This window comes from Chiloscyllium plagiosum, unplaced genomic scaffold, assembly GCF_037043375.1.
Source record: "Chiloscyllium plagiosum isolate Xiang-an unplaced genomic scaffold, Cpla_swu_hap1 HiC_scaffold_39, whole genome shotgun sequence".
Taxonomy (NCBI): Eukaryota; Metazoa; Chordata; class Chondrichthyes; order Orectolobiformes; family Hemiscylliidae; genus Chiloscyllium; species Chiloscyllium plagiosum.
The window spans coordinates 15,973,344-15,999,242 of record NW_028270177.1 but is presented as its reverse complement, the minus strand read 5'-3'; the positions used below and the strand labels follow the sequence as shown (position 1 = coordinate 15,999,242).

Sequence of the window (25,899 nt, the reverse complement as noted above, 5' to 3'; positions counted from 1 at the left end):
GACTTCTCTCTTTTCCTATCTTTATTTGCTGTTTCAAGGCCTGAAGGATATTCTACAGGGAGCATGGTTCCTCTATCTCACAATGAAGTTACCTGTGACCGCAGGCACCTCCACAGTTCATTCTGGAGGAAAAGCACGTGGTATTTGTTCCAATTCCACTTTGTTCAGACAATGGGACATGTGCAGATTGGGTGAGACTGAGAACTATGTCTAAATGCGCTTTTTCTCAGCAGTCATTGAGCTATGGTCTGAAATCTCTAATTGCGGCAGCATGAAGTCAACAATGTAAGTATGAAGTTGAAATGCATGAAGGACATTTTCCTGGGGTAGGGGAGTCCAGAACTAGAGGGCATAGGTTTAGGGTGAGAGGGGAAAAATTTAAAAGAGACCTAAGGGACAACTTTTCCACGCAGAGGGTGGTCCGTGTATGGAATGAGCTGCCAGAGGAAGTGGTGGAGGCTGGTACAATTACAACATTTAAAAGGCACCTGGATGGGTATATGAGTAGGAGGGGTTTAAAGGGATATGGGCCGGGTGCTGGCAAATGGGACTAGATTAGGTTAGGATATCTGGTCGGCATGGACGAGTTGGACCGAAGGGTCTGTTTCTGTGTTGTACATCTCTATGACTCTATGACTTGGCATTGAGGTACAATGTCATATTTACATAATTACATCTTTTTTTTCAGTAAATCAAAACTATTAGTACTTTGAATCCTTCTGATTACAATTAACAGGTCCAGATCTTTTTCCCCACCCCCACCCTCCCCTAGCTTATCTCTCCACGCTTCAGGCTCACTGCCTTCATTCCTGATGAAGGGCTTTTGCCCGAAATGTTGATTTCGCTGCTCGTTGGATGCTGCCTGAACTGCTGTGCTCTTCTAGCACCACTAATCCTGATCTAGAACAAGTCAGAAGCATATGTATCATAAAATACTTTTTTCTTTATTTATTCATAGGATGAGGGCGTCACTGGCTAGGCTGCATTTATGGCCATCCCTAATTGCCCAGAGGGCAGTTAAGAGTCAACCACATTGCTGTGGGTCTGGAGTCACATGTAGGTAAGGATGGCAGTTTCCTTCCCTAAAGGACATTAGTGAACCAGATGGCTTTTTCCAACAGTCAACAATGGATTGATGGTCATCATTACCCCCTTATTGAATTTATATTCCACCATCTGCTGTGGCAAGATTTGAATCCAGGTCCCCAGACATTATCTGGGTCACCAGTCCAGCGATAATACCACTAGACCATTGCCTCCCCTAAATGCCCAGCAATTCTCCAGAAAGACTGTCATCCTTCAGGAAACCAATTCCTTTCCAAGAGTAGCCTCAGGCAGAAGAAGGCAAAAGGTCACATTTCTATCAACATGTGAATCTGACAAAAACAGATCCTGTTGTTTCATGTCTGCGTACACTTTAATAGGGCACAATCCCCTGGATGCAATCTGCTTCACTTTCTCTGTCAATTGCAATGGGGATCTAAATAGGGAGTGTCTAATCTGGAAGCCCAGTGAACTCAAAACAGACAGAGACCTGACATAAATAATCCCACTCCTTGGTCCATCATCACCACCACCACCTCCAAACCATGTGAATTCACCTTTCTGCTGAGTGGGGAGGAAGGGGAAGTTGATGAACAACAGGCTGTGCAAAGCCTTGGTTGATAGTTCCTGTGGCTAGAGTTGGGTCAATTGTCACATCCCAACTGGTGATTTTCAGCACATGCTGCAGGTCAAACCTGGGCTCTTACTGCCTCTAAGACCTACTGTCTCACCAAGGTGAGTTTTCAATTGCTCAAGATTGCACGTTCTCCTGGTGTCTGTGTGGGTTTCCTCTGGTTTCCTCCCACAAATGTGCAAGTTAGGTGGATTGGCAGTGCTAAATTGTCGATCATGTCCAGGGATACGCACGTGAGGTGGAAAAACCATGAGGAATACAGGATTAGGGTAGGGGTGAGTCTGGGTGGGATGCTCTTCAGAAGATCAGTGTGGACTCAATGGGCCGAATGGCCTGCTTCCCCACCTTAGAGATTCTATAATTCTACAATAAACATTAACAAGCTTCCTTGTGGGTTTTTTTTCTCACCAGGGAATTTTTCAAACTGGTATCCATCTCTCACTGTACACAGTGTAGCCTCCCAACCTGCCAGTACTGGTCCAATAAGAACTCACCCTGTGTCTAATTTTAATCATCAGAGAACACACAGATGTCTAATGACGCTAAGGAGTTACTTAACGAGATGCAAAGATTGAAATCATAATCCAGTTGAATGCAGCTGATGCTGTGGGAATAACATCACAAGTCTTTGAGCAGCTCATGATGCAATGGGAATAATCATTAGCTTTAGTCAATAATTTACTGCCAGAGCATGTTGAAACAGAATCGATTTTGGGATTATCCCACTGCTGTTAATGAAAGTGAACTTGCGGGAGGTCTGCTAATAGCATGAAACATTTCTTAGGCTTTACCATCTTGGCCATTTAACCAATATTAATCAACTGAGAACTGCAGCTATAAGTGCTAAAAATTAATTGAGCAGAAAATATATATCAAGTCTATCAGCTTTAATACTGTGGTGTGGAGAAACTGTATAAGTGCTGATCAATTATCTCACTGACCTGCAAAACTTCTTTTTGGAATGATTTGTCAAATCATGCTGCCTTCACATCACACAAGCATAGTTTTGATGTGAAGTTAAATTCATTTGCAAAGATTCTAAACTCCGAAGTAAATCAGAGACTCCATCATACATCAATCCTCACTCTGTTGGCTCCCAGGTTAAATGGGTCCCCAGCAGTGCATTCAGGCTAGATTTATCCTCCAACAACATATCAGTGCAAGACCAAATCATGAATCTAATGTAAATACACCTTTATTGTCATAGATTTATGAGGAGTTTAAATGGAGATCTTCTCATATAGATAAATATGTCACTGCTTACAATATGTAATTAATATTACTGTATAATGAGCACCAATTATGGAGAGTTTGTTGTAGTTGAGCAAAATATTAACAGCTTGTTTGGCAAAAAACGGTTAGCTATTTCCTTTATGAATGTTGGAGTTAATTATTGCCCTGAGTTCTGATTCTCCAGGTAAATAATTAAAAGATTCCTCGTGTAATTCCTCAGTGAGGTTTTCCTGCTTGTGCAGCTGGCTAAATTCTAGAAAGCCTAACAAAGTCAGGCTTGCTGTAGTGAGATGCAAGTAAAAATGATGGAAATACTTGACAGGGAAGGCAGAACCTATACTTCAGAAGTATAGTCTTTCAGTAGAACCCTGATAAGTCACATATCATTAACTCTACTTTTCTCTTCACAGGTGCTACCTGGCCTGATGTGTTTCCAACAGTTTCTACTTTTAGTTTGTATTTTCAGCTCTCTGCAGTATTTTGCTGCAATGAGAATCATGAATCCACAATATTCTTGTCTCTTGTAAAATTTTGTTCACTTGCGTTATCCTTTGGAGGCACTCATATCACTGTGGTATAATTCCGGGGCTAGAAGTGGAATGTTTATCTAGAACATAATGAATGACTTGGGTAATGAAGCTTCTTTTAGCCAAAATGTTGAAGGTAAGCAATCTTTCGCCAATGGGAGATGGAACACAGGTAGTGCAATGGGGGGACCCCTAGTAGCTAGTTGATCCAAACCCTACCTAATCTTAACCTTTTGGATTAAAGAGGGAGAAAAGTTTAAGACTCAGCTTCTGTCTGCTGTTGTAACCAGGGCAGTGAATGTTCCAGCTGGCTGGCTGGGTCAATCAATGCTGTCGGCACATAATGATAATGATACACATGGCAGCCAAAGCTAGACAGGCAGTGTGATGGGCTACAGATAGAAACAGAAGAACTGTGGAGAAGCCAGAGGAGCTAAAATGACAAAAGCACTAAATTTCAATCAGCCAAATCCCAACAATAAAGACATTTGTACCATTACATATGTTTATTGTTTATTCAGCCACAGTATGATGGACGGTTCAGAAATGGTAGTTAATTCAGGTACATAAAGAAGTAATGCACAAAAATGAGTGTCAGTGAGAGGAAGGTTATGTCAGGTTTGAAGGAACAGTGTAACAAAAGGGCACCAATCAATTGCAATCATTAGAGAAGTGACTCCAATCACAGGCATCAGATATAGTAACCAATCTACTAAGATGATAATTACCTCAAATAACTCAAATGTCACAATCATTTATGTTAACAATGGAATAGAGCTGTTATAATATCAACAAGGTGGTTGTGGGGGAAGAAATTTATCAGATTGACCTTGCACTCATCAGGATCTGTGATGACTGATACCATACTGCAATTTCTACACAGAGTGAAGGAGAGATACTACACAGAGTGAATGACAGATACTACACAGAGTGAATGACAGATACTACACAGAGTGAATGACAGATACTACACAGAGTGAAGGAGAGATACTACACAGAGTGAAGGAGAGATACTACACAGAGTGAAGGTACTACACAGAGTGAAGGAGAGATACTACACAGAGTGAAGGAGAGATACTACACAGAGTGAAGGAGAGATACTACACAGAGTGAATGAGAGATACTACACAGAGTGAATGAGAGATACTACACAGAGTGAATGAGAGATACTACACAGAGTGAAGGAGAGATACTACACAGAGTGAAGGAGAGATACTACACAGAGTGAAGGAGAGATACTACACAGAGTGAAGGAGAGATACTACACAGAGTGAAGGAGAGATACTACACAGAGTGAAGGAGAGATACTACACAGAGTGAATGAGAGATACTACACAGAGTGAATGACAGATACTACACAGAGTGAATGACAGATACTACACAGAGCGAATGAGAGATACTAACAGAGTGAAGGAGAGATACTACACAGAGTGAAATAGTAATTGAATGGATGTGTCAAACACTTCAGTTAACCACTTAAGTTAACTTCAGATGAACTCAAAATATATCCAGATCTACAGAAGTCTTTTAACTGGCCGATCAACCAAAAAGACATATCTTTTGTAAAATAAAATATAGAAATTATCTTTCCACATTAGAAGATTATGAATGAAGCAGAAGACCAAACTGGTCATGAGATGCAAGTGAACAAATTATTTACAATGAACCAATTAAAAATGCTAACAAAACAAGGGAGAATAGGATTGAAACGTTGTGAATTTATAAGAAACATGCGTTGCGTTAATTGTATGTGAATTGTGTTTAATTGTGTACACATATAGGGCATTAATTGGAGTTTCCTCCTGAAGACATTGCAGTAGTGTCCATATCTCTGGGTCAGAAGGTTTGAGTTCAAATTCAGCCTGCCTCAGGGGTGTGGTGTCATAACACACCCAAACAGTTTGATTAAGAATAATTTTGAAGGGACCCTTGTGATGCAGTGGCAGTGTCCCTGTGTCTGGGCTAAAAGACCTGGGTTCAACATCCACCTCAGGATGTGATTGCCATAAAGGTATACCACTACACATCCAAACAGGCTGATATAGATTTATTTTAAGGGCTAGTTTCTCAGTTAATTTGTGATGTGTAATTGACTTTCGTGTTGGTTTCACTAAATTGGGTGATGTGGGATTAAGTTAGGAAACTTTTACCCATAATGTTTCACTACTCAATAACTGTAAGACTGAGTAAAGATTAGGTTCAGCTTCATCCTTCAACTAGCTTTCCAGACCAGAACATAAGGATCCTGGTTAGGCCACATTGATGTATGGTCCACAGTTCTGACCTCCCTGCAATAAAAAAACCATAAAAGCAGGAAGCATTGGAAGATTATGGTCATCTAGAAAGATTGAAGAGGACAGGGATTTATTATTGTGAAAAGCAAAGACTTAGATGTGGCCGAATGGAACCTGTTAAGATTAGAATAGGTTTGAGAGGTAGCTATGGAGACAATGTGGGAGAATTCAAACCCAATGGCGATCAACTTAAGCTATTTACCCCAAAATCCATTAGCCAAATAAACAGAAATCTCTTTACTCAAAGTGGATAGTATGTGGAACAATATTGGTGAGGCAAACAGCTTAGATCTTTCAAAAGGACACTGTGCAAGTACATGAGAGTAAATGCAATTGAAAGATATGTTTCAAAGCTGAGGTGAGATAGGTTGAGTAGCAGAATGATCATAGACTGCAAAAACAGCAACAGAATAATTGAGCTGAACAGAACATTTTTGTGCTCTTTATATAATTTTATTTTAAACTTGAATTCTGTCATATATTTTAATGACTGATCATAGATGGATTTACAACTCATTTAATTGATAACACTTAGAAAGGTTGACAATGTTAAGGTAGTTTAGCTGAATCACTTTAAATCACATGCAGGAATATACATGTAGTGATTGGAATCAGGGCCAAGTGGATCTCATTGACTTGAATGGTGTTGTTAACCTGGCCCAGTCAGGGAGCTCTGGCTGATGGATATAAACAGGAGATTAAGGAAGGAAAAAAAAATAAACAGAAGATTCAGAAGGTCTCCTCAGTCTAGGGACTGACTTTGAGCTGGCTGGTCAGAGCCTATGTACCGTGCACATGTAAATAAAGGGTTACCTGGTGACAGGATACCGGCCTCTGTGCAGTTATTTCAATACCCAACTTGTTACTCACAGATAGGAGTGGAATGGAAGGGGAAGAAAAGTTAATTTGATGTCAAATAAAAATTCAAGGTCAGAGTCGGATTGTCACACCAACAATGGTCAATAAAATCACATTGAGGGTGACCTTATAGAGGTTTAGAAAATCATGAGGGGCATGGATAGGATAAACAGATGACGTTTTTCCCTGGAGCGTCGGGGAGTCCAGAACTAGAGGGCATAAGTTTAGGGTGAGAGGGGAAAGACATAAAAGAGACGTAAGGAGCAACTTTTTCACTTAGAGGGTGGTACGTATATGGAATTAAGAGCCAGAGGAAGTGGTGGAGGCTGGTACAATTGCAACATTTAAAAGGCATTTGGATGGGTATATGAATAGGAAAGGTTTGGAGGGATATGGGCCAGGTACTGGCAGGTGGACTAGATTGGGATTGGAATATCTGGTCAGCATGGACGAGTTGGACCGAATGGTCTGTTTCATGTTGTACAACCCTATTACACTATGACATTGTGAGTTGGAATTGTGATTTCAGATCCCTAAGTTTGTGTTATGTGAAAAGATTAATATCTCAAACTAACACTCATGGAACATTATAAGTAAATATATAAGTGACTTGTTTTTTATCAAAACCCAATTTTTAATTTAGTCATTCAGAAACTTATAATTTTAAAAATCCTGAAGAACTCAAAAAACTGGTCTGTCCAAATTCAGAGAAAAGGTAATTCAAATGCTGAAAATTTAAAAATATGATTCTGAAATAAATGATGGGGAAATTTGTGCAACTCTTAAAGATGAGAACATTTTGGGACTGTGACTGAAGTCATTAGGAAACAAACATAATAAGCAAGGGAAAGCTGTTCTTTATATTCAGTAAATGAATAATTTCCATTAGTATGGATTATATAGGCAAGATTGTGCGACTCATCCAAACCTCACAACTCCAAATATTCCAATGGGACAGCTGGCATGTATTTTCCATTCATAGAAAATTACAGCGCAGTACACGCCCTTCGGCCCTCGATGTTGCGCCGACCTGTCATACCAATCTGAAGCCCATTTAACCTACACTATTTCATGTACGTCCATATGCTTGTCCAATACAACTTAAACGTACTTAAAGTTGGCGAATCTACTACCGTTGCAGGCAAAGCATTCCATACCCTTACCATTCTCTGAGTAAAGAAACTACCTCTGACATCTGTCCTATATCTATCACCCCTCAATTTAAAGCTATGCCCCCTTGTGCTCGCCATCACCATTCTTGGAAAAAGGCTCTCCCTGTCCACCTTATCTAACCCTCTGATTATATGTCTCTGTTAAGTCACCTCTCAACCTTCTTCTTTCTAACGAAAACAGCCTTAAGTCCCTCAGCCTTTCCTCGTAAGACCTTCCCTCCATACCAGGCAACATCCTAGTAAATCGCCTCTGCACCCTTTCCAAAGCTTCCACATTCTTCTTATAATGCGGTGACCAGAACTGTACACAGTACTCCAAGTGCAGCCACACTAGAGTTTTGTACAGCTGTAGCATAACCTCATGGTTCCAGAACTCAATCCCTCTATTAATAAAACCTAAAACATTGTATGCTTTCTTAACAACCCTGTCAACCTGGGTGGCAACTTTCAAGGATCTGTGTACCTGGACACCGAGATCTCTCTGTCATCTGCACTACCAAGAATCTTACCATTAGCCCAGTACTTTGCATCCCTTATATCATTTGCGAAAGCAAAATAAAGGAAAGCCAGATAGGATTTATACATGGAATATATCATGGGAAAGCTCTTAAATTGGGTTTTATCAAACATATTGCTATGTTTTATCTTTACGTTAATTATAGATATCCTTGGACAATCCTGGATCAACTACAAGAGGATTAAAAATAACTTCTTATTTGTAAATGACTAATTGGATATGTATGTGAAGAGGGAAAATTTGCAGGATTTGAGGAAAAGTGCTGGGGGTTGAGTGTGACTCACTCTCATAGAGGACCAGCTTGAATACAAAACAAATGACCACTTTCTGTGTTGCAGTCATTCTATCGTTCTATATGTGTTTCATGTTATACCTGTACCTCGCGATACTTGCGTCTGTTTCTGTAGCTGTTGCTTTGATCTTGAAATAGGTCACAAGCCTATCACCAGCATGGCACTACTCATCAATTAAATATGGCTAATCAGAAGGTTTGCTACCTGCCACAGGAGGACTGACAAGATTAACAGATTGATAGCCAATCCCCTTGGCCATGTAATGAAAGCACTTTCTGTGGTCATTGAGGCCCAGAGTAGGACTTGAACCTCGAGGCAGGAACATTTTTCACTCTGCCACAGAGACCTCCTCTAGGATAGGACTTGTATAGTATGCAATTATTAAACATTATTATATCTACAATTTACCTGTCAGCATTTTCAGTTCCCTTTTGACCACCTCCAAGTCTGACGTCACTAAGGCTGTACAGCCCAGGAAATCCATGCTGGCATTTGATTTCTCTCCATCCAAGTGCTTGGTCACTAGGTTATTGAAAAACCTGCGCAGTGCCATATGTTCATGCACCGAAGCTGGTGTAAGTGTCTGAGTTTCTCCAGCACCACAGATGTGAACTGCATCTTGTTGATTATGAGGAATGAAGGCGATGGATTTGACTTTCTTTCCATTTAAAGCTTCAGCAACCTGTGCTAGGATAGAGTCCAGTGTGGAGGACTCATATACATAATTCACCACAATCACGTATGGCCACGACACTTCTGTAACATCGGAACAAAGTTTAACTTTATCACAGATTATTAAAAGCCTAGGAGTGGATAAACCCTGTGTGACATCCGATCCAACAGGGCTTTGCCCCTCTGTGTAGTTTCCTTCAGTTATCTGTTGATCAGAGTAATTTCCACCTTGGCTAGATCTGGCGCTGTGTGTTTCCTCCACTCCAGGTCTACCTGTATTCTTTCTTCTTTTATGCTCCTTTGGATTATTCGAACATGGCTCAACTTTGCTGTCAGATGAATCTGAAATAACCCCACTGTCTGTCTGCATTGAAGATCTCCTTATGTTGTGGCCAGGATTGACAGTTGTACCACTCATTTTGGACTATTAAGCAGTGCACCAGGGCTCAGTGATATTTCTGAAAGGGATTTCTGCTCAGGTTTGAATGGTGCGTCACCACAATGTATTGTTTTCCAGGTTTTGGGATCAGCATTCCAACACTGACCCTAGACTTTGTGCTGTGAAGTGTCAACTGTTTGTTAAATCTTCCTGAAGTCATTGGCAGTAGCATCCTCATCTCCAATGTGGGATGTGAACTGTACAAAGCTTCTGCAGTTTCATCTGCTGCCGGCCCATCAAAATCCTCTTTAGACTGGGGAGGGAATGAAGGAGAAGCAGCCCTTCATTTCTTTCAAATGGAAACATATTTTCTATTAAGAAGAAAAACATCAATAAATTTAGAAATTCAGAATTGCTGAAGATTGTTCAATTATGTTAAATGTATCTTCAAACGTACCCACAGAAAATAAAAACAACTTCTTGTAAAGTGTTCAATTATCAACTGAAATAATTTTACACATACTTTAATATCTCTGAAAAGAGGAAAGTGAAAGAAACACCATACCATTGAGACATTTTCAACTCTGATAGCTATGTTTGTCAAAGACCAGAACTGGAACTATTCGACAATGAGGAAAAACTGAAGATGCTGAGGCTTTTTCTCCATTAAATGACAAAGTTCACCTGAGAGTTGAAAAAGATCAACGGTTCAATAGGGTAGACATCGGGAAGGTTCAATCCACGTATAAAGTGATTCAAAAACCAAGGGCCACACACATAAGACAGTCACTAATAATCCAACAGGGAATTCACAAGAAACCTATCCCAGAGGATAGTTAGACCTGGAACCTGACACACCTAGAGAAGTGAATGCAAATATCAAAAGTGAACAGTCTAGATCAGGCTGTGAGGGAGAATAAGGATGGTGATTGGACCAGATATAGTGTGGGAGGAGTCCCTGGGCAGAATATTCACAGACCTACACCAATTGGCCTCAATGGCGTTTCTATGATGAAAACATGATGAAATTCGATATCTTTCCCGGAGTTTCTTTAACATTTGCTCTCTCCTTCAGCATCAAGTTTCTCCAGAGGCTGTCCATATCTTGCTGGTTAATGCTCCAGCCAAGTATGAAACAGTCCGTTCCACAAATTCTAGTGTGAAGCACTGACCGGTGCTAAATAACCAATAGCTCCAGCTTTGCTCAGGTTTTCGCGATTTTTTTCACTCTCACCTTACTGTGCCTGCTCTCCTAACCTTGTGTTCTTGTTTTCAGCACTCTCCAATCCTTTTTCCGCCGCTTCTTCCTGTAAAACAAGAACTGCTCTCAGCAAGTACTTTGCACCCATTGCATTCCGCTGACTTCTTCTTGTTTTTTTCTCCGACAAACTTCAGGGGAGTTGCACTAAATTTGGGAGGGGGAAGGAAACAGGGAGCTGTCCTTGAAGTCAGCAGAGCTGCAGTCGAAAGCGTCCCCTGTTGCTATTGGAAACCCCGGCTGGGTCTGAGCGCTGCTGCCAATCACAGTCGGGGCGGGGGGCGTGGCCTGCACTGGGAATTGATACATTGGGCTCTAAGGAGTCGACAACACTGAAGAGCTCCCAGCCCGAATATTGCCCTTTTGCCTGCCCCGATACCGCAACTTTGGAGGTACAGACAGAAAACTTCAGGAATTCCTTCGACAAATAAAAAAAGTGACCAATGCAGCATGGCCTTATTCAAAATGAGTCAGATTTGACAGGGAACAAAGGAAGCCATCTAGTTATGATGCTGTGGTGAAAAGCTTAGGAATCCAAATAAAACATAAATTGGAAGATGGCTTTGGTTTAAAAAAACACAAATAGCTGGAGGCGATAATATGAAATACGAATACTTTGATTAGCAGCAGGTTAAGCCCTTGGATGTGAGTATCTAACTTGCTTCCTTATCTCACAGGCTTCCTCCAACTAGAATTATCGGTTCAGGAAATGATTGACGTGAAAATTGATTGAGAGTTCAAACTATGTGCGTGTGTGTGTGTGAGGCCATCCGGTTGTTTGAATGGAAAGACTTGTCAGTTAAATGGGGTGATTGCGTAAATCTAAAGCTCAAACATCTCCGACATAAGGAAAGACTTGGGTTTATACAGCACATTTCATGACCACCAGATGTCCCAAAGTGCTTTACAGCCGATGGAATACTTTCGATGTGGATTCTTGAATTGGCTGTCATGTGGGAATCATGCTCAAAAATAGCAGTGTCATAATAAACAGATATTCTGCTTTTGTGATGTTGATTGACAGGTAAATATGGACTAGGGCACCAGGGATAACTCCTCTATGCTTATCTTCTTCAAAACAGTGCTGTGGGATATTTTACATCCAGCCAAGAAAGTAAAGACAGGGCTTTGTTTAAAATCTCATTCAAAAGATGATATGGAACTCTGACAGTGCAGCACTCCCTCAGACGTGTCAGCTTTGAATGCTTACTGAAACACTGGAGTGGGAACTGAACATGAAACTCTGTGGTTCAGAAGTGAAATTGCTGCCATCTGTCTTTGGCAGTGATAGGGGTGCATTTGTTTTGTGGGGCAAGGGGAGCAGGAATTATTTCAATATATTTTTGGTTTGTTCTTTCAGATTATGGCAATTCTGTAGGATATACAGGTGCAAGGATTATTATTAATCACAATAACCCTTATTTCTGAAAGGAATCATAATTCTAACAATTGCTGTAAATCAGTGTCTTTGGTGCATTAGGAGATATGTTCCGTCAGTAAAGAACAAATTGGGTTGAGTCTAGGTTTGACAGCATTGCCCTTTCCTGTGGTGACAAATGTTCTCTTTTGCATTCAGTTAATCATCGATTATACACAATTTATAAAAGACCTGCCCTACAGCTGACTAATGCTCGATGTGTTTTGTACGTTTTGGTTAACAACAATTGTGAGCATTATTGCTTTCTTCTCTCAAGAGAATATTACATGGAAATTATAGTTCAGAAATGTAATGACAGTCCCCACTGTCCTGATGTAGTATTTATGCCACATAAGTCTCAAACCACTCTTACTTCACCTAACTCAATTTGTATTCACTCTATTCAACTCTCCTTCATGTATTTATTTACTCATCTACTAATGCCCCTGGAAAATATATTTTTCCCCTTATCAATATGTCTTAGGCCACAGCATAGTCATAAAGGTGAGATCACACTTAGGATGCTGTGCTCTGTTTTCCTTGGTTGAAGAATTTAGAACGAAGACACATATTCTCAGGAAAAAGGATGGCATGAGTTTGCATCGAAAGAATATTTCACCTGATGTGGCAGATGTTACCTCCTATAACATAAAAGCTGAGTGTGAATATAGTGGTATTGAAGAATTCAACAGAAATTTATTACAACCAACCACTATGTACAAACATTACATTCCTTAGACACTTAATTGTCTGGGGAAATATTAAGCTACTATTTTACAACAGAGAAGTATGCTTTCAGACAATTATCAGGCTTCAAGTGATCTGAATTAATATGGAGAATGAGACCTTTACATCTTCAGCTCACATGCTACGATGCAGTGGTGAAATAATGAGTCATCTCTTAAAAGCATATTGACATACTTACCAAAAGACATAACACTACAGATGTACATTACTGTTTATAGGCAGATGTTGGTAACAATTAAGCTAACAATTCAACTTCAAAGAAATGCTTTCGAGTTTTAATAATTCATACTGATCCAGTGATTGTATGCCCATCTGGAGTGGTATTATAATGTTCTGTGTCATATTTGGTTGACAACTTGGTTGTGTTGCTGTTACTTGTTACCACCCAATATCACCACATAATATCCACCCTCAACGCTGTTTCTCACTCATCATGCATGATTGGTCTACCGTATATCAGTCTAAGTTGATTTCTGTTCCTTTGCAAAACAACATTATGACCAGGTGTTTTGAAGAAGGGTCACTGCACTTGAAATGTTAAGTTTACTTTCTCTCCACAGATGCTGCCATACCTGTTGAGTTTCTCCAGCAATTTCTGTTTTTGCTCCATGATGAATAATGATTTTGTATGATCTGGGCTGGTAGCATATTTGAGAAAACTTTGCTGGTAACTACATGTTCATATTTGTATTTCTAAGTCGCACTCTCCGCCTGGAGTACACTTTTGGTATTTCTCCATCTATTTGCCCATTGTGTATCCGTTTAATTTGCCTCCACATTAAAAATTTCCTGTATCTTAGGATGTTTAAATAATTGGTTGCTGGGCAAGGTCATTTTCGCTTGCCTTCTGCACATAAGTTGTGTTTTCGATGGATATCTCTTCTCCATTGGTGTTGAAGAAAAATGCAACAATACGTTGTGGAAATATTTCTTTGTTCCTTGCCATTTCATGGATAATTGATTTGATAGTACATGCCATACATTCTGTCAGACTGTTTGAATATGGATAGTGGGGTCATTCTTCACTTGAAGAGTCTTGAAATGGTCTTGAAATGTTTGCCAGAGTACTGCAATTTGTTGTGAAATACTATCTGATCTATGATGCTGAATAGTCCTTATCATGTTAAGAACAAATGTGCTTGTTGCACTCCTCAGTCATTGTACAATACAAAATCTACACAAGTAATCCACAAGGTGTAATCTACCCAATGCACTGTGAATAGCATTGTTGTTACTTTTATCCACACGTAGTATGGATGTAAAAGCTTTCTTTTCTATTTGGGTTATGTTAGATATGCATCAGATGCATATATGAATCATTGAATATCCTGATTCATCCCTGGCCAGTGCACAGATTCATGTGATATTTATATTATGTGTTCAATACTGTGTGTCACTGATGTAACATGGACATGATATCTTGACTTTTGCTAGTAAGATTTGCTTCCCCTTGTGGCTGACTAGTTATGGCATACAATTCATCTCTGTATTGTTAAAATGAACAAATTTGGGCGATGGCGGCGACCCAGCAGGTCCGAGTCTGCAGAGCTTTGCCCAAGACCCAGGCAGAGCGGGGTGGTCACCCTCACTTCACTGCTAAATTACTTAAAATAGTTTTTGCCCAGCATTCTTGGCCATTTTGCATCAAACTTTAACAGCTTGGTGCTTTTTAAAATGACTAAGGGCGACGGCTTCTGTAGCTTGCAACAGGCAGGGACCCCCCCCCCCCCCCCCCCCGGCAACAACAGAATCTCTGAGAGAAGATTGACGCATCCATCAAGAGACCTGGTCCAGGTGGGAATTGATCTTGGTCATGCTGCAGAAGCATGACCGATAGATTGAGAAACTCGGGCAGCATGTCAGAGGGGTGGAGCCACGGTCCGCGGCCTTGGAAACTGCGGCTGAGTCATCCGTGGGTCAGGTCCGGGCTCTGGAGCGACCAGTCCAGACCCTGGAGGAACATATTGATGACCTCGAAAATCAAGGTTGTCGGAAAAATATTCGGTTGCTGGGCCTTCCCAAATGGGAGAAGGAAGGTCAGCTTGTAGATTTCCTGGAGCAATGGCTCCCACGGCTTTTGAAACTGGAGTCAGAGTTGGGCCGGGTGGAGTGGGCCCACCGGGTTGCTGTACACAGGCTCGGGTCAGACCAGCGCTCCGACCCAGTCCTAGAGCGACTTCAATACTACAGGGAAAAAAATTGTTGCTGGAGGCCTCCAGAGTCTTGGGGAAGGATCCCCATGCCATAATGTACAAGGGCTCCATGATAATGTTGTTTCAGGACTTCTCTCCGGTTGTGATCTGCAAGAGGACGGCATTTGATGAAGCAAAGAAGCATCTGAGAGACTTAAATATTCAATATTCCATGTGATATCCGGCAATGATGCGCTTCAGTCATGGAGGATCTGTATATAACTTTGGATCACTGGAAAAAGTAAAAGAATTCTTGGATGCTCTCAAATAGACTGCAGGACTTGAACTGTATGGCCAACAACTTTATTTTACCCTCCCTTTGTCTCTCTTTCTTCTCTCCCTCTTTCTTTTATCCATCTTTCCTTGGTGTGGGGGTTGTTCCTTATTCTTTGGTTTCTTATTTATGGCTCGTGTGGTTTATTTAATTATTGGGGGATGTCTCTGAGTGGGTTTTTATTCTCTTACTTAGTTGCTTAATATTTGCTGGGCTTGTAATTTTGTAATCTTTAATATTTTTATCTTGTGTTGTTGTGTTAAGCATATCTAGGTGATAGTGGGGGGGGGGAGGTAGGGGATGGGTGGGTTGCCAACTTTTAACTCCTGTTTTATAAGATACTGGAATTTATTTACTTTATTTTGTGATGCCTGGGCCGAGGGCGGGGCTCTAGCTCGGAGAGGTTATGGCGGGATTATTGGAAGGTAATAGTGCCCCCTGTGAGCAAGGGGGGAAAGTTTCCCTTCAAATATGCTTTATCTTATTTTTATTTAGGAGTAGTTTTTAGTTGTTTTGATTTAACTGTTTTAAAGAGTATTTTTATATGTGAATTGATTTTGGTCAGTATTCAATGTTTTTTGGGTAGGATTCTTCTTCCTGGGGGGTCTTGGGCTTGCTTGGATGATCATGGCTAGCCTTTCGTTTAGGTGGTGCACCTGGAATGTCAAGGGAAGCCATTTGCCAATCAAAAGGAAAAAATATTATTATGTCTTAAAAAATGAAAGGGTTGATGCACCTCTTTTACAGGAGAAACCTCTACTTAATAAGGAACACTTGAAGCTGCATCAGGGTGGCTTTGACCAGGTGTTCTTCTCCTCTTTCAGCCCAAAAGGTAGGGGAGTAGTCATTCTTATTTGGAAGAATCTTCCCTTCCAAACGCTAAGTCAGATAAAAGATGAGTCTGGGCGGTATATATTGATTAAAGCCTGAGTACACGGAGAGGAATATGGGATTTTGAATCTTTATTGTCCTCCAGTACACCATTTTAAATTTGTAATAGAAGTGTTCTCTAAGTTGATGGCTCTCGGGGTCTGCCATAAAATTATAGGGGGAGATTTTAATTGTATCATTGACTCAGATACGAACAGGATACCTAGGAGCTCTGTGGATATACGTTTAAGGTCTAGGCAGCTGGCAGATCTGAATAGGGAGTTGGGATTGGTAGATTTGTGGAGGTGTCTCCATCCTGAGGTTACTGACTTTACTTTCTATTCTAATCCACACAAGTGCCATACCAGAATCGACATTTCTTTTGTCCCCTCGACCCTTTTGAACTCAATATTGTCGTGTAAAATAGGTAACATAACTATTTTTGACCATGCCGCAGTATATATGGAGGTTAAGACTAGTGATGATGGGATAGGTCCCTGACATTGGCGTATGGACCCTTTTTTATTGAAGGATAGCAAGTTCATAAAATATTTTTTGCAGTAATTTAAAACCTTCTGGGATATCAACTCATGTATGGCCAGTAACCCCTCGATGATGTGGGAGACTGTAAAGGCATACGTGCGAGGCTAGGTTATTTCATATTCTGCGACCCAGAAAAGACAAAAGGGAGAGCAACAAGGTCTGCTTGAAGCTTGCCTAAAGGCGGCTGAGACAGCGTATATTGAAAGGCCTTCCATTACTAAATGGATCACAGCCCTTAGGGCAACATTGAATACCGCACTTACTCAAACAGCAAAGTGGGAGATGTTATTCACGAAGCAGAGATTATTTGAATACGGTGATAAGCCTGGCAGGTATCTAGCATACCTTGCCAGAAAGAAAAAGGCTCCCCAAGCCATTACGTCTATTAGAGACAGTGCTGGTACCCTGACTTGCAATCATAAAAAGATCAATGCAGCCTTTAGGAAGTATTACTTTGAATTGTATAAGTTGCAGGACTGTGAGGATAGAACGAGGAAGATGGTCCTCCCGGGCCTAACCTCGGAGCAGGTGTCATTTTTGAATGCCCCCCTGACAATCCAGGAAGTCCAGGAAGAGGTGCAGCAGCTTTAGAGTGGCAAAGCCCCTGGACCAGATGGATTCAGGCTGAGGTTTATAAAGAATTTATAGGGGAACTGGTCGGGCCACTTATAAATATATATAACTATTCACACAGTCAGGGCTGCCTCCCGCCTTCTCTGAGAGAAGCAAATATTTACCTCATTCTCAAGAAAGCAAAGGCCCCAGATGACTGCTCTTCATATAGACCCATATCCTTGTTAAATGTGGATTTTAAAATCCTCTCAAAAATGATAGCATTAAGAGGACCAGACGGGGTTTATAAAGGGTTGCAGATCAACTAGTAACATTAGAAGAGTCTTAAATATGGTACAAGCCTGCCAGCAGGGAGCGATACTGGGCTTATTTGTCTCCCCAGACGCAGAGAAGGCATTCGATTGGGTAGAATGGCCATATCTTTTTTTTACACTTTGGAACGGTTTGGTGTTGGAGAGGTCTTTGCTAAATGGGTTTCAGTATTATATAATGATCCCAAAGCAGCGGTGATAACCAATGGTTTAAGTTCGGATAGCTTTAGCACCGGCAGGGGCTGTTGTCAGGGATGTCCTCTCTCACCATTATTATTTACACTAGTGATTGAACCGCTGGTGGAAGCTATACGAACTGACCCTAACATAACGGCGCTGGAGGTTGGATCAGACAAGTACAAAATTACTCTCTATGTGGATGATATCCTCCTTTTCTTAAGGGATCCTTTGACATCTGTGCCCCGCTTAATTCAAGTGATCAATTTATTTGGTATGTTCTCAGGCTACAAAAAATCAATTTTGTGAAATTGGAGGCTATGCCATTGGGAGGTCTTGCCAGTATATCCAACTTTCCGACGGATTCTGTTTTCCCTTTCGGTGGTCACTAGAAGGTTTTCTGTATTTAGGTATTTTCATTACTCTGGTATTTGGTTCGCTATATAAAGCTAATTATACATACTTACTAGAGAAAATAAGACAGGACCTTCAACGCTGGGAAGATCTCCTAATATCTTGGTTAGGCAGAATATCCTTAGTCAAGATGAATATTTTACCTCATCTCTTATACCCTATGAGAATGCTCCCCTTGATGCTGCAGAAGCAGGCGTTGCTTAAGCTTTATGAATGGCTCAGCTCCTTTATTTGGAATCATAGACGACCCCTTAACATATCAGAAAAGCTGTAGCTTTCACAAGTAAGAGGAGGACTGGACTTTCCAGATTTCAGGTGGTACCAATTGAGCTCCCTATTATCTTATGTAGCTGATTCGGTCTCTTGTGACCCATAATCAATCTGGTTAGATATTGAGGCCTCCCAAGCAAAATGTCCCCTCATCAATTTACTATTTATGGACAAGATGAGAGTTATTATGGATTATTGTAAAAACCCTATTGTATTAAATACAACTAAAGTCTGGAGGATAATGCGACAAGTTGAGGGTAACCTGCAAAAAACCTCCCCTCATTCCCCTATAGTGGGAACATTACGATTCCAGCCAGGGCTGACCAATGCTACATTCAAAATCTGGGACTCCAGAGGTATCTCATGTTTGGGAGATCTGTTGGATGGGGTGGTCATGATGTTGTTTGAGCAGCTACGCCAGAAGTTTGGACTGCCCAGCAGGGACCTCTTTCTGTATTTTCAAATACGAGATTTTATACAAAAGAAGACCACAATGATAATCAATCCTTATAAATCGGATGTGGAAAGGAGAGAGCTTCGGCTGATGGGTCTGTTCTCGGTCAGCACTCTCTACCACCTACTATGCAGTAAGGTATCGCAGGACATGGAATGGTTATATATAACCTGGAATCAAGAATTAGGGATAGAAATCTCCTTAGAAATGTGGGAGGGTGTCTCGGAAAATACCAGGAAGATCTCTGTCTGTAACATAACTCAGGCTACGCAATTGAAGATACTTCACATGGCTCACATGGCACCTGAACGACTTTCAAAGTTCAAGGCAGGAGCATCTCCGATGTGTCCTAAATGCAAAATCAAAGTTGGTACTCTCACGCATTGTCTGTGGACATGCCATAAGATCCGCAGGTATTGGGACAGAGTAGTGAATGCCTTGACAAAGATTTTGGGTATGGAGATTGGATTGGACCCAATGTCCCTACTCTTGGGCTCCCCAAATTTCCCCTCTTTGGATGCAGACAGGAGGAAATTATTCACTATCCTTTCCTTTTGTGCGAGGAAATATATTCTCATGAATTGTGTATCTGAAGGTCTCCCAGGACTTTCAAACTGGCACAGGATAGTCATGGAATATATGCCCCTGACCTCCTTACGAATATGGTGCACCAAAAAACTGAATTATTTTATAGAATATGGCAGCCCTTTTTGAACTGTACTGACACAGATATCTTGGCCATATTGTCCAGGGCCTTTGTTTAGCCATGGTCGTGGTTCTGGCTGGTTCGGGGGCCCCCGGGAGGAGGAATCCCATATAAATATGGGTTCTGTTATGAGGTGATAAAAAACTATTTTGAGTATGTATTTAGTTATATACTTACCTATTTGTTTATCGTTAGTAATGCATGATATCCTATTTTATGTTTTGGTTGTTTGTTTGTGGGATAGATTAGTCGTTAAGTTTTTTTAAATCTTCACATTGGGTGTTGTTATTATACTGCAAAATGGAATATACTAGTTTGTATTATTTTTGAAATTTTGTAAAAAATTTTAAAAAAAATTTTCAATAAAAATATCTGTTAAAAAAAATGAACAAATCTTCTCAGATGTTTCTTTAAAAACATCAGTCCATCCCAGATGAAAAGTTTGGTGCTGGAAAAGCACAGCAGGTCAGGAACCATCAGAGGAGCAGGAAAATCAAGGTGATGGGGGCCTTATGCCTGAAACCTCAATCCTCCTGCTCCTCGGATGCTGTCTGACCTGTTGTGCTTTTCCAGCACCACACTTTTTGACATTGATATCCAGCATCTGCAGTCCTCACTTTCTCCATCAGTCCATCCCAGGTTAATGACCTTTTGCATCTGTTGTACTTGTTCATCTTTGTAAGTTTCTGACTGCAACTCTTTCTAGTGGTTCTGGCCAAATGTAGTTGATTTCATAATTAAGAGCATCTCTCCTGGTACCTGGCTTATATTCTCCAAGTCCATATCTTTGCAGATCCTTTATTGAGATCTGTGCACACTGGTAGTGCTGCCACTGCTGCACTGTTGGCAACTACAAGGTAGAAGATTGCAGGAAGCCAAGATGAGCTTGTGTACTGGCAATGCAGCGTGATTCTGTCAATGCATGGAGCTGGAATTATCAATAATCCAAAAGCTCCATCGTTACTTTTGTAACATATGATTTCCTTTTGTGCTCTCTCACATTTAGAACTTGCAATTTAAATACCAAAACCTATTATGAGTTTCCTGTTTCTTTATTTGGCAGCAGAAGTGAGTGAATGCTTGGCTAGAAATAGTTCTATTTCTGATATTAACCAGAATGATACATCTTGCAAGAAAGAACAATAGGGAACTAACGTCTTCAGAAAAAATTCAATAGTATTTCATGCGTACATTTTTATCAAGCAATTTCTTCTTGGAGAAGCCAGGCTACAATGGAACACATGGTTTGAAATTAATCTTATTTTTCTTGTAACTTTAACCATTAGATACAGTGCATGATTTTACTGCCTTCTGTGATCTGTAGAATAGTTTGATAGCTTGAGTTATGAGCCTTGGAAAATAGGTGACTGTAATTTTTATGCCTCTGTATCATGTGTATAAATAGAAATACTTTGATTCTTTAGAAATGAGCTGCCAGTTTAGAATGTAATCTTATGGGCTTGCCCCATGTAAATGTGTATGACAAGACTGTAAGCTGAATTTATGTTTTGGTCAATTAGCATTTATCATCTTCTAATGCATTACACAAAATAGGAAGAAAAATGATACTCCTCTCCAGCACCATAAATGAAGTATAAAAAAAAGTGTGAGAAAATATGGGATTAAGCCATCTGTGTTCTTATAAAATAAGGTCCTTTAGGCTATATTGAAGATATTAAAATACATGTTTTTGCAAATATTTTTGCAAGCAGAGCCTTATTCTAAGATTATGCAAACAAGCAGTCAGGTGTTGTAGATTAAATATATGTACATCTTGTACTCAGGAATGCCTAAAATAACTCTTGTCCTCGCACTACTCTCACACATACACCCACAGACAATGTGACATAATTTACCTAACATGTTGGAGTATTGACTTAATACATTGTTTTTGAAAATATATATTCAGTGCAGTATAGCAGCAAGAGAAGAAGAGGCTAGACATAAGGCAAAATGAGAGACTCTTACTCAGATTTTGATTATCCAAACTCTTCTTTGCACTGCAGTCTGCTTCATTCTTCCTTTTGTGTTGGAGTGAGGACCTAGAAGGTAAAATCAGTAGAACTTGTAAATGCCTCACTGGTCTGACTCATTTAGTATACTTCAAAACAGAGCTCCCTTATGAGGAGGCGGGGGGGTGGGGGGGGGGGGGGGGGGGGGGGTGGGGAGGTGGCGGTGATCGAGCTCCATTCTCTGTTCACCTGCCCCCTTGGTTGGTCACAACAAGAATAACTTACAAAATATCTCCACCCTTCCCTTGTTTATACCTTTATCTCAGACCAAAGGAATTTCCATTTTCAAAGGATCCAATTTAACCAGATGTCCTCCAGTTAACAAAAGTATGAGTTTATTGGTTTAAAAATGATACGAAATAAAATGCAGCATACATACACATAGCTTAGAAATGAGAAGTGAGTCCAAAAATGTTGAAAGTTAAAAGATATATGGTTTCTCTGAGTTGGCCATGAAGAATGGCAGGTTAGGTGAAATTCTTTTGCCCTATTTCTTTTGGATGGCTTGCCGGCTGGCTGGCCTCTGGCACGAAGAGTGATGAAATGTCCTCAATTGCAATACAGGTTAACTAGTGGATGGTTCAACTGTGACCTCAACTGCACACGAGGGTTAGAACTTTGGCTACTACACATGTGTACCTCAGTCCACTGGCACACATATGCCCCTGAGCTCAGTAACACACCTTCTTTCATTAACACATCTTCTTCCACTTGCACGTACACACTAGGGTTGAACTTGTACTTGTGTAATCTTGAAAGGGGAAGATATAATCCAAGTCTCTTTTTCCTCTTCTCTTCCAATAGAATCACAGCCTGAGATAACTCCTAGGTGATTACATTTCAGATTGTAGTGTATTTCTCCCTTTTAATCCATCACTTTGAATTTTGAGATGTTGTCAGGTGTGACAATCACTAGACAGCTACTGATTTTACATTTGCATCACTTTGCTTGGCCATAGCAGTCCTCTTTCTAAAAAGAAGAACATGTTAGAATTAAAAATTTTGGTGTTGATTTGAGGTTATGATCTATGGCCATGACATGAGTATCATTTTGTTTTACGTTTTTTCATTTTTTGGGAATTAAACAACAGAGACTTTGTTGTTTGGTTTGTTTATAGTGTAAGTGGAAACAATCTACATATTCATCATGACATAAATAAAATGTATATATTTTCTGTGTTTGCACACATTAATAAACTGGATAAGATAGATTTCCTCAATTATTTGCCTGGAATGGGGCAGCGCGGTGGCATGGTGGCTCAGTGGTTAGCACTGCTACCTCACAGCACCTGGCACCCGGGTTTAAGTCCCACCTTGGGCGACTGTCTGTGTGGAGTTTGCGCATTCTCCCCGTGTCTGCATGGGTTTCATCTGGGTGCCCCGGTTTTCTTCCACAGTCCAAAAATGTGCAGGTTAGGTGAATTGGCCATGCTAAATTGCCCGTAGTGTTAGGTGAAGGAGTAAACGTAGGGGAATGGGTCTGGGTGGATTACTCTTCAGAGGGTTGGTGTGGACTTGTTGGGCCAAAGGGTCTGTTTCCATACTGTAGGGAATCTAATGCTGATCTCTAGCTTCCCACTCGGAAAGTTGATCATTCTCACTGAAAACAAAATGACCTAGTCAGTAATGATAAATAAATCAATGAGTGAAAATGGTAAACTGAAAAACCTGGCTGTTTATAAATACAAATGATCTACATTGCACTTCGTATAATGTCAAATTCAAACGATAATGCAACATGTGAATACATTTGTAAAAGATATTGACTTGATATTTCAGCCTTTCTGATTTAAATCTCAAAAACAACCCAGAGCTGTATGAATTTGGAAGTTAACTGCATTTCACATCTGTGAGATGTGTCAATATTACAAAGCAAAATAAGAATGGACAAATAGATAGGTATAGGAGAGGGAAGACTTTGACTTGAAATTGTTTTAAAGTATTTATTTTAATCAATCCGCTTAAGAGGCATCTGGATGGGTAAATGAATAGGAAGGGTTTAGAGGGATATGGGCCAAGTGCTGGCAAATGGAGCTAGATTATGTTAGGATATCTGGTCAACATGAATGAGTTGTTTTTGTGCTGTACATCTCTATGATTCTATGACAGGACACATATCTGGGTCAGGTGCAATTTAAACCCAGGCTTTCTAGCTCAGAGGAACGGAAAGTGCCACTGTGCCATAAGTGGCTTTAAAATATTTGTTTTTTTTTTAGAGCTTTGGGTGTTATTGAAAGTGATGCTCATGTATAAGAATTGTTTTTTTTAAAGTAAACCAAATTTATTTTGCTCTTAAATTATGTCCTTGAAGCACTACAGCATGATAAACAATGTAAATTATAAGTTACCACAAAAACTATCTATTTTTCCATGAACTGTTTATCATTAGTGATGAGGTCATTTTGTTTTCAGTGAGAATTATCAACTTTCTAGTTAAATATTTAACCACTTTCACTTAGATTTAATGAAAGCTCACAAATGAAAAAATATTCCTCATTGGAGGAAAACAAAAAAGAAATGCAGTTGGGAATGAAGCAACAGACAGCACATAGACAAAATAAAATCACAAAAAGGAACCAAGTGTACTGTGTTCCAATATCATTCAAGATGATTTACACTGGGATGAATTGTATTTAGAGTCATGGAGCTCTACAGCATGGAAACACACCTTTCAGTCGAACTCATCCATTCTGACCAGATATCCTTAATTAAGGACCAGATATCTTGTCCCATTTGCCAACATTTGGCTCGTATCTCTCTAAACCCTTCCTATTTGTGAGAAACGGAGCTCACTCACTTCAATAATTTCAGTCCGAGACAAGATCTGAAGCAATCAGTATGTTATATGCTTGCAAGCGTGGTGCCTAAAATAGACACACAGAGTTTAGCAAGTACATACCTTATATAGGATTCACTACTCCAAACCCGGTGCACATTACTATTGTTTATCTCTTGCCTTATCCGGCCTTGTGCATAACAAAGTACAAGTTTTACTTGGCCATTTCACCACATCCTGCTGTGGTCTATTGTTAGGTATATCCTCCTTCACTGCCATCTGTTTCCCTTACTTGTGACATTTCCTCCCATTCCTCAACCATATTGAACTTTAGGACCTTTTAATTGGGGTTTGTTTTTTTTTGTTTTTGCAGAAGTGGAAAACAGATGCTTATAACTACTGTTCGTACAAACATATCTGGCTTAACCTACATCCTCACAACACCTTATCTATTTGTCTGTAACATCTACCATTGTTTGCAGGCACATTTCATTCTTGTATGCACATTTTAGCTAATACAAAAACAATTATGTATTTCCTTCACATAGTTTTCATTCTTGTTGACTCAGCTCTTGGTTGAAACAATTATACACTGGTGTGAGTTCATTTACCTTGCATAAGTAATTATGATTGCAGAAGTAACACTACTTTACCTATATCCCACATATTTATATACCTATCCAGATGCCTTTTAAATGTTGTAATTGTACCAGCCTCCATCACTTCCTCTGGCAGCTTGTTTCCAAACACACACCACCCTCTGCATGAAAAAGTTGTCCCAAGATCCCTTTTAAATCTTTCCTGTCTCACCTTAAACCTATCCCCTCTAGTTGTGTGCTCCCCCACCCGGGGGATCTATAAATAAATGCTGCAAGTATTGGTTCCAGTTCTATCCTTCGCCACTTGGTCTCCTGGATTACAACCAGGAAGTAGTTCTCCAAAGGTTTTTACAAGAGTCACAGCATTTCATCATATATGGATGAAGGAATAGAAATGTATAAAGTTAAAAAAAATCACACAACACCAGGTTATGTGATTTTTAACTTCGTACACCCCAGTCCAACACTGGCATCTCCAAATCATGACTACCATAGAAATGTATACATAGATTGGCAATTAGTTGGATTTTTGTTGTAAGTATCGTCTTGCATGAAGGTGAACATTAGCCAGTCCTCCTCTCAGCAAAGCTGTTATTTTTAGGGAGTAATGAATAAATAAATGATGAATTGGTGGTAATAGGGTTGTGGTAACCATGGTGATGGGTGGAGGGGGGTATCCTGAC

At 40.2% G+C, this 25,899-nt stretch overlaps 1 protein-coding gene across 2 annotated transcripts in view; it reads right to left on the bottom strand.

The window, feature by feature from the left end:
* The window catches only part of LOC122540959 (uncharacterized), a 93,977-nt gene extending 82,930 nt beyond the window's left edge, over positions 1–11,047 (bottom strand). Inside the window, exons 1-2 of one of the 2 annotated variants that reach the window (XM_043677312.2) lie at positions 10,858–11,047; positions 8,981–9,994 (exon numbers count right to left, since the gene is read on the bottom strand). In XM_043677312.2, coding sequence (XP_043533247.2) covers positions 8,981–9,662 — 682 coding nt within the window. In that variant the 5' untranslated portion in view covers positions 9,663–9,994; positions 10,858–11,047. Of the gene's footprint in view, positions 1–8,980; positions 9,995–10,188; positions 10,432–10,857 lie in introns of those variants that run through there. The other variant, XM_043677313.2, reaches the window with a different exon arrangement.
* Between the last annotated feature and the right edge of the window lie 14,852 nt (positions 11,048–25,899).